The 14383-nt window shown below is 45.7% G+C and overlaps 2 protein-coding genes across 4 annotated transcripts in view; one reads left to right on the top strand and one right to left on the bottom strand.

Moving 5' to 3' along the window:
* The window catches only part of STK10 (serine/threonine kinase 10), an 86585-nt gene extending 82516 nt beyond the window's left edge, over positions 1 to 4069 (bottom strand). The window contains exon 1 of the mRNA XM_019741192.2: positions 3628 to 4069. Within this exon, the coding sequence (XP_019596751.2) occupies positions 3628 to 3783 (156 nt within the window). The 5' untranslated portion in view covers positions 3784 to 4069. The remainder of the gene's footprint in view (positions 1 to 3627) is intronic.
* On the top strand, positions 1897 to 12121 carry EFCAB9 (EF-hand calcium binding domain 9). 3 transcript variants are annotated; one of them, XM_019741250.2, is made up of 5 exons: positions 1897 to 2268; positions 7436 to 7596; positions 10025 to 10173; positions 10974 to 11150; positions 11870 to 12121. In XM_019741250.2, exons 2-5 carry the CDS (start codon positions 7461 to 7463, stop codon positions 11981 to 11983), a joined length of 576 nt encoding a protein of 191 aa, XP_019596809.2. In that variant the 5' UTR covers positions 1897 to 2268; positions 7436 to 7460; the 3' UTR covers positions 11984 to 12121. The 3 variants fall into 3 exon arrangements, with proteins under 3 accessions (XP_019596809.2, XP_019596819.2, XP_074170000.1); XM_019741260.2 differs by lacking the exon at positions 1897 to 2268 and adding an exon at positions 4289 to 4404; XM_074313899.1 differs by lacking the exon at positions 1897 to 2268 and adding an exon at positions 4582 to 4895.
* The last annotated feature ends 2262 nt before the right edge of the window (positions 12122 to 14383 follow it).

Consider the following 14383-nt stretch of genomic DNA (forward strand, 5'->3'; position numbering starts at 1 on the left):
GAAGGCCTGACAGCTGGCTCCTACCTCAGCCAGCAGGGCAGGATGTGGCCGTTGAAGGATGTGGGCTAACAATCCTTCTGACCCGGAGGACACCTGAGGACCCCATCGGAGGGCAGCCACTGTTTATCGATGGACAGTCAGCTTGGCTATATTGCTTACATTGAAAACGCCAATTCTGTCCCAACACCACTGAAGTATTAGGGAACAATTTCATCAACACACTAAGTTCACGTTTGTTTATGTGCAGTTTTGTCTTCCAGAAACGCAAAGTGGATGCAGAAGACTGCACCCAACGGACACAAGCAACAAAGAATGCACAAAACGCACAGGCACCCCCTCCCCAACATCTGAACCACACCCACCCACCTCTGGGGGCCCACTGTCCACCTGACTTCAGGCATCCCTCCTTCCTCCCCTACCAGAAGAGGCAAAAGATTTTTTGGATACCCCCAATCTTGCAAACTCATAAGCCTTTCAAAAGCTTAAAGACAAACATAAGATCAAAACCAAAGCAATTTTCAAGACGCAGAAAAATCCCCTCCGCCTGCTTCCCCAGCTCTGCATGTCAGTACACTCGCTGTCTGCGTTTGGCACGTGAGTGTGCACCCTGTCTGACAGCAAGCACACCCTGCTGACGGCAGCTTTTCTCCACTCACCGTGGTAGCAGACACTTTCTCCTCTTTCCACCTCGTCTTCAGGATACAGATGATTTTTAAGGGCAAGAATTTTGAATTTTGTGACCTTCACTTTGTACCTAGTAATGGACTCGAAGTGACTTTCTTCTGAAATCCATTTGCAGTTGCGTAAGGATTAGATAAAAATGGGCCTGACTTTGCTCAAAATCAATCCTACCCTCTTCCTTTTCTCCTGAGGCCACCTGATGGCTTGTCAGGGAGAAGACGAGAAAGAGGCTTCGTATCTTGGGACTGCTGATGTTTATTTAGGCCGTGAGCTTCAGCAAGACTCTCATCAGGAAATCTATTATACAATCAGAGACCTCTCCTGACAAGCATCCAACAAACTGGGATTCCTGAGGCTTCGAAGGCCAGGAGAGACCTTTACCACCTAGGCTGCCAGGACCTGCTGTTTCTAGACGTAGGAGAGGAGACGGTCTGGTCATCAATTCCCCGGCTCACAGCCACCGGCTCCCCCGACGCCACGTCAAAATGCGACTTCTGGCCCCAGCCATGAAACCTACAGGGCACTTCTGGCCAGTGCTGCCACAGTGGCCACACCAGGGAACAATGAAGTAGGAAGGAGTTATGGCCCCCGATTAGAGTCTTTAGTAAAGCAACACCTGCTTCAACTTCGACAGTAAGGAGCAGAGAAGCAGCACTTCTCCAGGGTCAGAGGCCTGGGGATCGCTGATCCAGGATGGGTCTTCCTTAGCTGGCAACTAAGGAAAGTGTCACCCTGAAGCCCAGAGCCTTGGGTTCCAGTCCCTTCCTCTCCCTGGGCCCAAGTATCCCCACACGCCACACGAGGTTGGGTTCTATCAAAGGGTCACATGCTAAGGCCAGGCAGGTAATGTAATGAATTGTCCAGATACATCTGCCATCACACAGCTCTCTCGGTCTAGCTTTCCCTTCTCTTGATTATGAGAAAAACGGGTTTGGAGGGGGAAGTGAGGGGACTGTGGTGCAGCCCCCTCACGGCGTTCAGAACTAGACTTATTTTAAAAAGGGTCCACGTGCTCTGAAGAACCTGGAGACAAAATAACCTGTGAATCAGAAGGGTTCCTTTATATGAAACTTGCAGAAGGGCAGGGGAGTTTCACAGGGCTAAAGCAGGAGGAAATGACAACTGAAACCGACAAGGGGAAATCTTACCAGCATAAAAGCAAAGTTCTGCATTTAGGTTTGAAAGAAAATGAATCAGAATATAAGCCAGGATACACTAGGAGAAAGGAACAAGACTGCAATTGAAAGGCAGCCTCCAACAGAAAAAAAATACATCTTTGACAGCCAACAGCATGCACTGAAAACACCAACTGAACTTTCTGGAGAAAGTAGAGGATGTGGTGAGCTGACCAAAGGTCCAGCTGCCCTCATGGTGGTCAGAGCACATTTGAAAGTACAGGCTATGTCCTGGAAAGGCAAGGACGCTGGCAGGGTGTCCTGGGGGAGCCGCAAGGCTGAGGACAGTTTCCTGGTGCCACTAGGAGGACGACGCAGCTCTGAGAAGGATCAAGAGGTGCCCAATAAAGAAGGTGCCCGCAGCCCTCAAACACACACAGAACCCTAAGGCAGAAAAGGGCAGCAAAGCAAGGTAAGTGGAGAGCCACCACGAGTGTGAGTGACACTGAGGTCCGCCTCTCCAACAATAGAACCTTTGCTCCAGTGGGGGGGTTCCACCCTGTAACAGGAAGTGCCAGCTCACAGGGGAGGTGGGAAGGTAAGGAAACAGACACCCAGAAGGGCCTTGGCCTCACAATAGCCTCCAGGGCAGTGCTTGTCAAACTTCGATATGCTTAGCAATCACCTGGGGATCTTGTTGAAATGAAGACTCTAATTTAGTAGGTCTGGGGTGGGGCCTGAAATGCTGCCTTTCTAACAAGCGCTCCCAGGTGATGGGAGTGCTTCCCATCCATGCACCCCATTTGGGTAAGTAGGTTCTAGGCCACTTTCAAGGTAAAGAGAGCAAGTCCTGAGGGAGTGGGGAGGTGGGTAGAGAAGCCCTATCTGAGGTCCAGCCTCCTAAAAGGACAATGTTGGGGTCAGAATGGTCTACAAGCTACAGGAGCCCCAAGGAGGGTGATGAGGCTCAGGAAGGAGATGCCTTCCTGCAGGATTCTCTCAGTAAAGGGTTGCCTGGGGGAAAGCAGATCAGGGAAAGGGTGGGGTCAAGCCCTCAGTGTTTGGGTCCCCAGTACAACTCAGCCACTCAGAATTGGTTCACAGGAGCAGGAATCAGACAATGACCTGCGGCAAACGTATCTCGAATTAGCAGCCGTGCACCAACCACTGTCCACAAAAGCTCTCTGCCCTGTATTCCCCTAGGGGAAAGGTGACTGCAGGCCAGGAGACTCCCCAGCTGTGACTCACCCACAGAATCAGATCTGCCCTCCGCAGGGCAGTACTCACGAGGCCCTGCACTTCCACTCCCCTCCGGCCTGCGCCTGCCCACCTTTCCAAGCCGAACCCCTCGTTCTAGAGCGCCTCACTCTAGAGCTCCCCCTTCCACGTCTTTCACTCATCTTCAGATGTGTCCCCAACTCCACTGCTCCTAACCCTTCCAGACGCAGTAGTCTCTCTACCCCATCGCCTCGGCCTTGTCCCCGCATGTGTGTGGGAGCTCTTAGAAAGTCTGCTAGTTGTCACTTTGATGGAGGATGCCTCGGGTGGCCCTCGCGGATGCTTCCCTCCTATAAGCGCCCCTTTGTCTCCCCCAGCGGCGCCGAGCGCAGTGCCAGACGCACAGGAAGTGCTCAGAAACTGAGCTGGGGGGCAGAACGCAGGGACTCAGCCCGGCTGAGTAAGGGTCCCCCAAAGAACAAGGGGCATCAGGACAGGAGCCTGGAATCCCGAGCTCCGGGCCGCGCAGCGTCTCTGCGCCCTTCCGAGCCGTGGCCGGGGGTGACCGGAGCCGCTCCACGCGCCCGTGGCCGCCTACCCGCAGCGCCCTCACCTTGTAAACCTTGCCGAAGGCGCCGTCGCCCAGCTCGCCCACGATCTCCCACACTTCGTTGGGATCCAGGTCCCGGCGGACGTGTTCATATTCGCGGGACTTTCTCTTCTCGAAGGTAGACAGGCGCAGGATGCGGCGGAAATTGGCGAAAGCCATGGCTGAGAGCGAGAGCCGGGGGCGACGTGGGGCCGGCTCGGGCTGTGGCTCGCACGGCCGCGAGGAGGAGGGGCTGGAGGACGCCGCGGCGCTGGGGGGTTCTCCCCAGACCCGCCTTTCCCCTCAGACCGATCCCTGTCAAGTGCGCCCTGGGCTGCGCGCGGCGGGAGCACCCGGAACCGCTCGGGCGGCCGCGGACCCCGCCCCTGCTCGGTCCTGTCCGCGAAGACTCCACCTGAGTGCCAGCCCGGCTCGCGCCGCGCCCCACGCCCAGTCCGCGAGCCCCGGGACGCCTTCTGGGACCCGGCCCCGCGCCCGCCCCCCGGCCCGGCTCCACCTGCCGCTCCCCGGCAGCGCCCGCAGACCCCCTAATTGGCTGCGGGCGCTCCGGGGCTCCGCCCGTCGCCGCAGGGCACTCTGGAAACTGTAGTCCCCCGCGCGCCGCGCGCCTGCGAGCCAAGAGCGAGGTTTGGGGGAGTTCAGAGGACCCCCTCGACGGGACGGTTCCAGGTCTGGGAGGCCAGCCGCGCCTCGTGGCCCCCCAGATCTCTATGGGAACGAGAGGAGAAGCGAACTGGCTTTTCGCGAGCGCCCACTGATTGTTGTCCGAAGACCGAGAAGGTGAAGCGGCATTAAGCACGGAATCCGCCCCGCAACTATCCCGCGAGGCTACTCTGCGAGCGCCCGCTTTTCGGTGGGGACGCCCGGCAGGCGAGGGCACCAGCCCGGGGCTACACATCCTGCCCGCGGATCCGGTGCGGGTTCCGCAGCGCGGTGCTGCCTCCTACTGCGCGAAATGCTGCGCCCTGCGGCCGCGGTCAGTCCCTGGAGAGCCGGCTTCCCCGCTGGTTTCCTGCTTTCCAGGGGCTCCCGCAGCGCGATCCAGGGAGAAAGAGCTCCTTTGAGACCTACTTACTACCACAGGCTTCATAGTGGATCTTCAGATATGTTTGCATATTAAATATAAAGTTTCTGATTCTTAATTCCCCAGTATGAAAAATGAGCTCATTACAGATAAAACGAAAGTCTTCGGCCACCGTCATCCTCGGCCCTGGCCGTTGACTCGCTTCGTTGCCAGTTACTTGCTGTGTCTTGAATACAGCACGTAAATGGTGAGAGTTCTGTTAGACTCCCCGCTTTTACTGGACCCACAGGCTTTCTTTTGCCCCGCCCCCAACCCTTCAATGAAAACCAAAGTGACCCCTCTGGGTTCCTGTCCGATTCCTTCTTCAGCTCTTCAATGCTGCAATGATTTTATCCCTAAATCGTTAGTTGTTAGTGGAAGTTGATCCATATAACAGCTTATCACATTACTAAAATCAGCACTACTTTGAAACAGTTTATATAACAGGAATTATTTGATGGTTTTGAGAAACCTCCCCATAAAACCATCTGAGCCAATTATCTTTTCTTAAGTATTTCATCATTGATTACATTCTGGTTATTGATTATGGTTATTGACTGATTCACATTTTTAACTCCTTCATAAGTCAACTTTCCTAAAATGATAGTCTATTTATCTAAGTCTGTGCTGTCCAGTATGGTGGCCACTAGCCATATTTGGTTATTAAGAATTCAAAATGTAATTAGTCCAAATAGAGATGTGCTAACAGTATAAAATACACACTGGCTTGAAGAGTTAGTATAGAAAAGGATTGTATGGTTTCCGTTATATGTGTAATCTTAAAAAATAAAAAAAAACTGAACTCATAGAAATGGAGAGTAGATTGGTTGTCAGGGGTGGGGAAATGGGTGAAGGTGAACAAAGCGTACAAACTTCCAGTTATAAGATGAGTAAGTCCTGGCCATCTAATGGTGACTATACTTAACAACAGTGCACCGTATAGTTCAAAGTTGCTAGAAGAATAGATCTTAAAAGGTCTCACCACACAAAACAAATAAATGGTAACTACGTGAGGTGATGGATGTGTTATCTTACCTTATTGTGGTAAACATTTCACAGTATATAAGTGTATCAAATTATCACATTGTACACCTTAAACTTACATAATGTTATGTCAATTATATTTCAATAAAGCTGGAAAAAGGATTATAAAAGGATTTTTGAGATATATATTGATTACAAATTGAAATATTTTGGATACATCGGGTTAAATAAAATGTTATCAAAACTAATTTCACTTTATAAAAATGTAGCTACTAGAAAATGTAAAATTACATTATATATCACATTATATATTTACTGGATAGAGCCAATTTAGATTTTCGAATTATTGGCAAAGAAGTTGTATATAGTATTCGTATATGTATTTTAATCTCTTCCATATCCTTTCCTATTCTTAATTTTTTAAATCTTTTTTTCTCCTTATCACGCTTGCCAAAAATTTGTCTGTTTTTATTGATCTTTTCCTAAAAGCAGCTTTCTCTAGATCTAATTACTAGTTTATAGAAAATCAAAGAGACAGAGGAACATGTTAACACATTGGAGATAAAATCTGCAAAGATCAGAATATTTTCCTGTACATGACAATCCAGATTCTTCAACAAATAAACTGCAAGAAAAAGATAGAAAGGGGGAACCTCGAGATACTTAGGAAACAGTTTAAATGTAATACATTGATCTGTTTGGGGTTCTGACTTGAATAATTCATCTATTAAAATTTTTAAAAGGTATATAATGTCTAATCACTATGTTGTACACCTGAAACTAATATTGTATGTGAATTATAAAATTCAAATTTAAAAACTTTTAAGAAGTTTGGGGAATTTTAATGCTGACTGGATATTTGATAACACTAAGGAATAATTGTTGTTTATTTTTAGGTATAATAGTATGTGGTTATGTTAAAAATAGTCGCTGTTTTTGACATATATTGTATTCAGATATTTACAGATGAGAAATCATGTCTGAGATTTGCTTCAAAAAAATCCAGTGATGGTGGTGGTGAGTAGGGGGACTATAGACGAAATGAGATTGGCCACCTTGGTAATTGTTGAAGCTGGGTGGTGATTACATGTAGGTTTATTATATAATCTACTTTTGGATATGTTTTAAATTTTCCATTATAAAGAACATAAAAGAAACAAGGTCCTGATTATACTAATCAAGTTTACTGCTTTGCTTTTTTTGGTTCACTGATTTGCACTTTGGTCTATAAAAAATTCCTTCTCTCTTTGGTTTTATTTACTCATTCTAGGTTCTTTTAGTAGTTTTTCGTGTGTTTTTCATTTTTCGTTTTCTAATAAAAGCATTTAGGCTACACATACTCCTCTGAGAAACACTTCGGTGCATAGCACAGGTTTTTGTATGTGTATACTCTCTGTCATTTCCAAACAGTCTGTGATTTCAGTTTAGAACTTGTTATATTTTAGTGACAGAGGGATAGTGAAGTTAACAACAAGAGATTTAGGACAAAAAAAAAGTCGATAGCAAGGCTGGAGAACTGGGAGGAAGCCATTGTAATTAAAAAAAAAATTTTTTTTCCAACTACAGTTGACATTCAATATGTTAGTTACAGGTGTACAGCATAGTGATCAGACATTTATAAAACTTACAAAGTGATCCTCCCCTGAGCCACTGTCATTTTTTGACTGTTTCCTATAGTACTTTTATCTAAGAAGACCTTTCCCACCAGAGCTTCTCTCTATCCAACATTCTAGTTCTGAGGCAGAATTCTCTATTCTCTTTCAGAGCCTTTGTCTTAAAGAGCACCAGGATGAAACTGAAGCAGGGGTCGTTTCTGTGGTACCTCTATCTGGACAAACTGTACTGCTTACTCTCCGTGAGAAATGTGAAAGCCTTGCTGGAATACTTTCACCTTCTCGATGTGCACAGAAACAATACCTTGAACGGTCAGTACCTTCAGAAATGTTTTCTCTGAGTCGTCACCTGGCTTTCTCCATCGCTCCCGGAGACTTGAGACTGGGGGCAGTTCAGTAAGGAGGGTAAAACTGCTGGCTCTGGGGCTAAATCCCGGCTCCACCCATTATTCCTAGGTGACTTGGAGGACATGTCATCATCCTCTTTAAGTCTCATTTTCCTCATCTGTAAATGAAGATTCTAATACTAATGAAGTCCATCTCATACTTGGGAGTGGAGGTGGGGAGATAATTAAATGAGACAATGTATGGAAAATGCTTAGCACATCGAAAGGACTTAATAAGTATTCGTTAGTATTATAATTATTCCTGGGGGCTGAGCCCCACTCAGGCAGTAACCCTGAAGACACCCTCAGCAAGACGTCCCATCTGTCAAGTGGGGGGTTTGAATCAGATAGATGAGCTGCAAGATCCCTTCTAATTCTTGGCACTTGTGAATGACCAAAAAGTATTGATGATGTTGACCCTGCCTTTGAATGCACAAGCTAATAGACGACCCATTAAAATACTTTAGGTGTTTTAGGACTGGTTATAAGTAAGGTATCCTATCTATTCATTGTGACCTGAGAGAGATAAACGTCATTTGTGAATAAGGGTTTTATTCCATAAAGATTTTTAAAAGAGTTCATTCAATCTTTAAACAATAAACAGACACCTTCATTTTCTCAATTTCATGCCTTTTTTTTCTCTTTACGTATAGATTTACACAGGGTTTGTCAGCAAATCTTCACAAGAGCCCAGCCAGCCCCAGATAAGGCGACTGTAGCACCTAGCTGTAATTAGAGAAGCTAGGACTGAAACCCACAGTGTTCTGACTCCAAAGGCCACACACACACTTGGTCTCCCAGGAACGTTTGCTGAGAAGAGTCTGGTCTCCCTAGTAACTCAGTCACTCCCTGATGACGCAGTCCCTGAGAGGTGAAGTCACGCTCGTGTTGTCGGGTCACCAAGAGATTGGAGTGACCTGAAAAAGTGAAGGCACAGCCTTCAGCTTTGCCTTCTGGGGAGACTTGTGTAGGCCAGAGCTAAGTGGGTCAAAAACAGTGTTTGTTAAGTAGCTCCTAAGTGCTATGCTGAAACATTCAAGGACCAACTACATAAACATTACTGTGTGTGTCTGTGTGTGTGTGTGTGTAATATATGTACAGTGTTGTTCCCACATGCTCATACCTGGTGGGGCAAGGGGTAGGTACATCAATGTCATCAGAAGCATGACACGGTGACGACTGGTTCACTGTGCTTACCTAGCTGCAACTGGGACTCCAAACTACATAGATATTTTATGTATTTAGTGGAGCCCTATCTTATGCAGGAGATAGTTTCTGTAACCAGTGGGTAAAGGGAAATCACAAGTAGACAAAGTTACATGTGAAAATCCCTTAAGTACCATGGGCGATGTGTATAGTCTATGCAGCCACACACTACTGTAGAAATGTGTCACCCGTTTGTTTCTTCCCACCTTATAATCCGAGAAAGATGACTCATGAGTGAAATTTCCGGCACAGACCTTCCGTGTTCTTTCAATTACAGTATTTTTTCTCTGATTGTATGTGACTGAATACATTAACTAAGGCGCAGAAGGTATGGCTACCCTGAGAAAAGGGCTAGGCTGTGGAGTCAGGGGGACCATTGAGATCCCTGCGCCAGCAGCTGCTACAGCACTGGGAGCTTATCAGACTCCGCCCCACACCAGACTTCCTGAATCAGAATCTGTCTTCTTACAAGATCCTCTCATGACTGGTACGCCTATGACAGTGCGAGCAGCACTGAAGTAAGACCCCTTACAACCCACGGCTGAGTACAAAAGGGTGTGATGCCACTTTCCCTGTAGGGTTGTCAGGGTTCCATGAGATATAGCATTGAAGTGCCGAGCCCCTGAGGCGTTCATTAACGTTGCTCCTTTCCCTCCTGGCCAAATGCATTCGCTATAATACAAGCCTGAGGAATATGGCTACTTTTACAGAAGAGGAGTGACTTTTAAATTTCTCATGGTAATTATCTCTTCAAGTGAAAGGCCCTGGTGAAATGTCAGATTCTAAGTGCCCTAGGTTCCCAGTGATAATTAAGCTTCTTCCTTCCATGTACAAGAATCACTCTGTGCCTTTTATTGGTTACCTGTACACACCTGTCTGCGCCATCGAGCGTGGGAGCCGGAGTCAGGAACCAAGCCCTCTCTACTCTCATTCGCCACAACTCCAGGTGTAGCGCTTTTCCACACAGCGGAAGGGCAATGAAGATTTGAGGAATCGTGGAAGGCACAGTGGCGAAGACAGAAAAATACTATCATTACTATTCCCAGGTCATAAGCTTCCAATGTCACTACCATTTATGCGGCTTCTAGTTACTCAGCATTTTGGAGCTGTTTCAGAATAACCCCTCTCCTTGTTTCCCACCTTACCAGATGTGCTGTTTTATCACTTCCTTCATCATGTGACCAACTTGAACCGGAGACAGATCATGACAGTGTTTAACATGCTGGACTGGAATGCTCTGGGCGAGATCGGCTTTGACCAGTTCTACATGCTGGTCTGCATACTGCTGGCACACCAGGTGAGTACGCGCTCCGGGTGTGGGCGGAGGAGGCCGAGCTTGGCAGCTGCCACCATCTTGCTAACAGTCACACTAAATTAAGAGTACACCAGAATTTTCTTCTTTTTACTCAAAACAGGAAGAAAAGAATGTGGGGAAGGACTACTTTTGGTTCCTATATGGTCCATCTATAACCTAGACATTTCCGAGTCACGCAGCCTCTCGGCCCCTGCGGCCCGTGCCCGTCTTCAGCCCTCCAGCGTCACCTCTTTTTAAAGGACATATCCTACCTATCATGTGCCTCCTTGGCATGCCCTTCCTTGCTCGTTCCAGCTGGTGATTCTTAGAGACTCACCAGTCATCCCAAGCGCCAAGTTCCCTCAGTGATCCCATTTCTCAGAGGATTTTCTGGAGGGGATGAATGATGCAGATGACAAGCGTACCTTACCTTGTACACACTTTAGTGTGTAATTACCTCTTTACTCCTAGAGGAAAGGAGCCTCGTGTCTTCATCGTTTTATCACCAGGGCTGCGATGCTTCACAAGTAGAGTTTCACTGAGCATGAGGAAGTGCAATCTAATGACTAGAGCTCCGTCCAACAGAACTGGTCACTACAGGGGGCATAAGTCCCCTTTGAAGGCAGATGCCAGAGCAGGACTGAGGCTCTGACCACAGAACCCTTTCAACACTGAGCGTCTCTGACTTTTCCTTTTGCTTTTAGCTCCCTGGGGAACGGACTAGGGACTATGAGTCTTATAGCGAGTTTAAAAAGTGGTCGCAACGACACTGTCTCTTGTCTTGTCTCTTTCTCTCAAAATAGAACCACTTGGAACAGCAATTTATCTTCCGCCATTCCCGACCTGTTTTTGAGCTGCTGGACCTGGGTGGGGAGCTGAAAATTGGCATGGAGAACTTCCACAGGTACAAGTTTCTCTTCAACATTAAGAAAAAGGAACTCCAAGAGCTCTACCACGACTTCAACATCACAGGTGACCGTGTAAGTACAGATCCCCAAAGTGTGGTCTGGCCGCCTCTCCGTCCAAAGGCGGAGGACAGTGTCCTACCACCGACAGCAGCGATGAGTGAAAAGGAGGGTGGGAAACCCTGGTCGAGTGTGGCATGCGCTGGGATCAGAAAAAACGAGAGATTTACAGGCCTGTGGAAGGGAGAGGACTGAGTAACTAAGAGCTGCATCACACAATGTGGATACAAAAGTACAGAAGCTTAGAGGAAGAAATTTGCTTACAAGTTTAGAGAAGGAAATATATTAATATGGCAGGAGTTGGTGTTGGGGAAGAGCATAGAGAATAAGTAGAAAGGAAAAATTCCATGAGGGGAACACATGAGCAAAATTCTAAGAGATAACTCGGGTGAAGACAGTGAATTCTGCCAATTTAAAGAGGAAGTGCATGTTGGGGGAGCAAGGGGGAGCTAAGGTTCAAAAAGATGGATCACACTGTGAAGAACCTCGGGTGCCAGCCCGAAGCGTCTAGACTTAATGTTGTAGAAGAAAGTGACTCTTGGTTCCTTTAGAGTCTATAATAGACTCTCTGTTCTGGTTTCTAGACTACAATCAGACGATAATTTTGTCCTAATTACTGAGCCTCTTTAAGTTTCCAAGTTTTTAAATGAGAATTGATTACAAACCTGCTGTCATCTGACACAAAGTATCAAATCCTTCCTGCAATAATTTTTCTTTTTTCCCCCCAACAAAAGCGTCTAACTTACAAGGAATTTAAGCTGTTCACTATCTTCACCATGGACAAATACCAGGAGAGGCAGAAAGCAGAGAAAGAGAAAGAGAGTAAGAAAGAGAGAAGGCTCTGCTGAAAAAGAAAACATTACATGAAGTTAATGTGAGTCAAAACAAAATTCTTCTGGGAATAAACGAATCTCAAAAAACATATGTAATTGTAACTGTTAACATGTTTAAAAATAAACTGAAAAAGCCAAACTGGGTTATCTTTACACGGACTTTGCTATATGATGGGTTAAAATGAGTGTTCCTCACACAGCAAGCTCCTAATAACCTCACATACGACTCACAATGACCTAATGTGAAGTAACCACTTTCTCTGCCGTTTTAGGAGTTTAAGTTTTGGTATAATTAATGCCTTGAATAATTTTTAAATGTTTTTAACACGGGACTTTTGACCCCTCCCTTCCGACTATACTGTTAATGACGATTAACTACTATTTAGTAAATACTTGCTATGGGTTGGGCAGGTGCTTTAGATGCATCACTTCATTTATCCTCTTAATCCTCTGAATTCAGTGTTATCCTCAATTTACAGATGAGGAAATTGAGGCCTACAGAGATTAAGAATCTTATCTAAGAACATATGGGTCCTTATTGGTAGAACCAGGATTCAAATTCAAGGTCAATTAGATGCCTGTGCCTAAGAGCATTTTTGTAAACTGTGTGGTTCTAGAATGAAACCAGGAAACTAAGCATTTACCTCTGATGGGCCCCAACTGAAACTCAGTGTCAAAACTAAAATTCAGTTGCACCAGTAAAGTGACACTCTTTTGAGAGCAGGAATACAACAAAACAGTCTGTCAGTGTTCACTTTACGACTTTTTTCTCAATTGTATTATATGACTTAAATTTTTTTTAAAGGTTTGTAGAGCTACATCAGTTAAGTTTCATTATTTCCACATTGAGTCAATCCACTGTGCTTTGAGGGTACAGCTTATCCGACCAAGTCCATCTAGGTGGTAAACTACATTATTACGGTGTCACGGCTACAACAAAGCGTGTGCTTGTGCTTGTTCAGAGGCCTAGGCAGGGGCTGGAGGGGTGCAGCACTTCCAGGGCAGGTGACTGGCTGGCTTGACTGAAGAGGTGACTGCAGTTCCAGCCCAGGGCCCGAGGACTGGATCCTCCACAGGCTACATCTGCTACAAAGAGGAAAGAACCTCCGAGGACGCTAACTACTAAGCAAAGTGAAATCACTTCTCTTCTACTGGTCCTTAGCTCTCATGTGTTATCATCACATGCCTCATGCAAAAACAAAGACTAGAAAAGGCCAAACTGCCCATCTCAACAGGGGTCAACTTGGCTGACACCTGCCGAGATGGGCAGTTACCAACGTAAGCCCATCTAAAGGGCCAAAGAACAGAAATCACAGGAGAGACTGGCTGCGTACGGCAAGGGAGATTATCAGCCACCGCCCTCTTTTTTTCTCTTTTCCATAAGTAAAAACACTAAATCATAGAGTTAAACACAAGGTATATTTGCTAATTTGTCCATGTAACAAGAAAAGACCATTTAAAAAGTATAATCCTAAAAACTGTCATAAAGTGATTTTTTTTTCCAGATCAATGGGAAACAGATGAAAATTATTCAATAAGTAGTATCAGGGAACATGGGGTGGGTAACTGGAAAAAAGTAAATCTGGGCTGCTACTCTATTCCTTGTACCAAAATAAACCCCATGTAATGAAACCATTAAAAAAAAAAAGACATCAGAAAAATTTTTTTATAATCTCAGAGTGGGTAAGACCTTTTGAAGTGAAGAAAATCCAGAAGTCATAAAATATAAGACTGATATATCTCACCATGCAAAACTTAAAATTTGCACATGGTAAATTACACAAAAGCAAAAACAAATGATAAATACATAATAGAAAATGAGTAATTTCCTTAATATAGAAAGAATATTACAAATCAAGGGGATAAAGACCAAAATGCAGTGGGAAATGGGCAAACATAAACAATTCACAGAAAAAAATACCAATGGCCTTAAAATATACAGTAAAGTGATAAATTTCAAAGAAAGAAAGCAAAAACTGCAGGACACAGATTTTCACTTAGATTGTCAAAGATCAAAAGGTTGGTCAGAGTATAGGGAAATCAGAGCAGTCGTACTGCTATAGTATTAAACTGGTAAAATCTATTTGGAGGCCAATTCAGCATCTACTCTCTGAAGGTCTATACTCTTTGACCTCCCGATTCTCTCTGTTCAGGAGCGCATTCTACAGATGTACACAGACACAAAGGTGTAGCTCTAGAAAAGGGCATTTCATGGCAGCATGGTTTACGGTAGTCAGACTGGAAACAGCCAAACTGACCAGAATTAGAGTCTGACATAACTATGGCACGCCAGACAATGGGCTACTACTGCAGCTGTAAGAGGAAGGAAGCAGAGCTAGCTCTACTTATATGGAACCTAAGAGGCACCATTTTAGAGAAAAATCTAAGGTGTAGAGTAGTATATGTATTTATGGG

Source organism: Rhinolophus sinicus, linkage group LG10 (genome assembly GCF_036562045.2).
Source record: "Rhinolophus sinicus isolate RSC01 linkage group LG10, ASM3656204v1, whole genome shotgun sequence".
Taxonomy (NCBI): Eukaryota; Metazoa; Chordata; class Mammalia; order Chiroptera; family Rhinolophidae; genus Rhinolophus; species Rhinolophus sinicus.

Excerpts from the sequence above, each read along its gene's own strand:
- EFCAB9 (XM_019741250.2), top strand. The coding sequence starts at position 7,461 with ATGAAACTGAAGCAGGGGTCGTTTCTGTGGTACCTCTATCTGGACAAA. Across the intron at positions 10,174-10,973 it reads GCATACTGCTGGCACACCAG|AACCACTTGGAACAGCAATT; the intron begins GTGAGTACGCGC and ends CTCTCAAAATAG. Across the intron at positions 11,151-11,869 it reads TCAACATCACAGGTGACCGT|CGTCTAACTTACAAGGAATT; the intron begins GTAAGTACAGAT and ends CCCCAACAAAAG.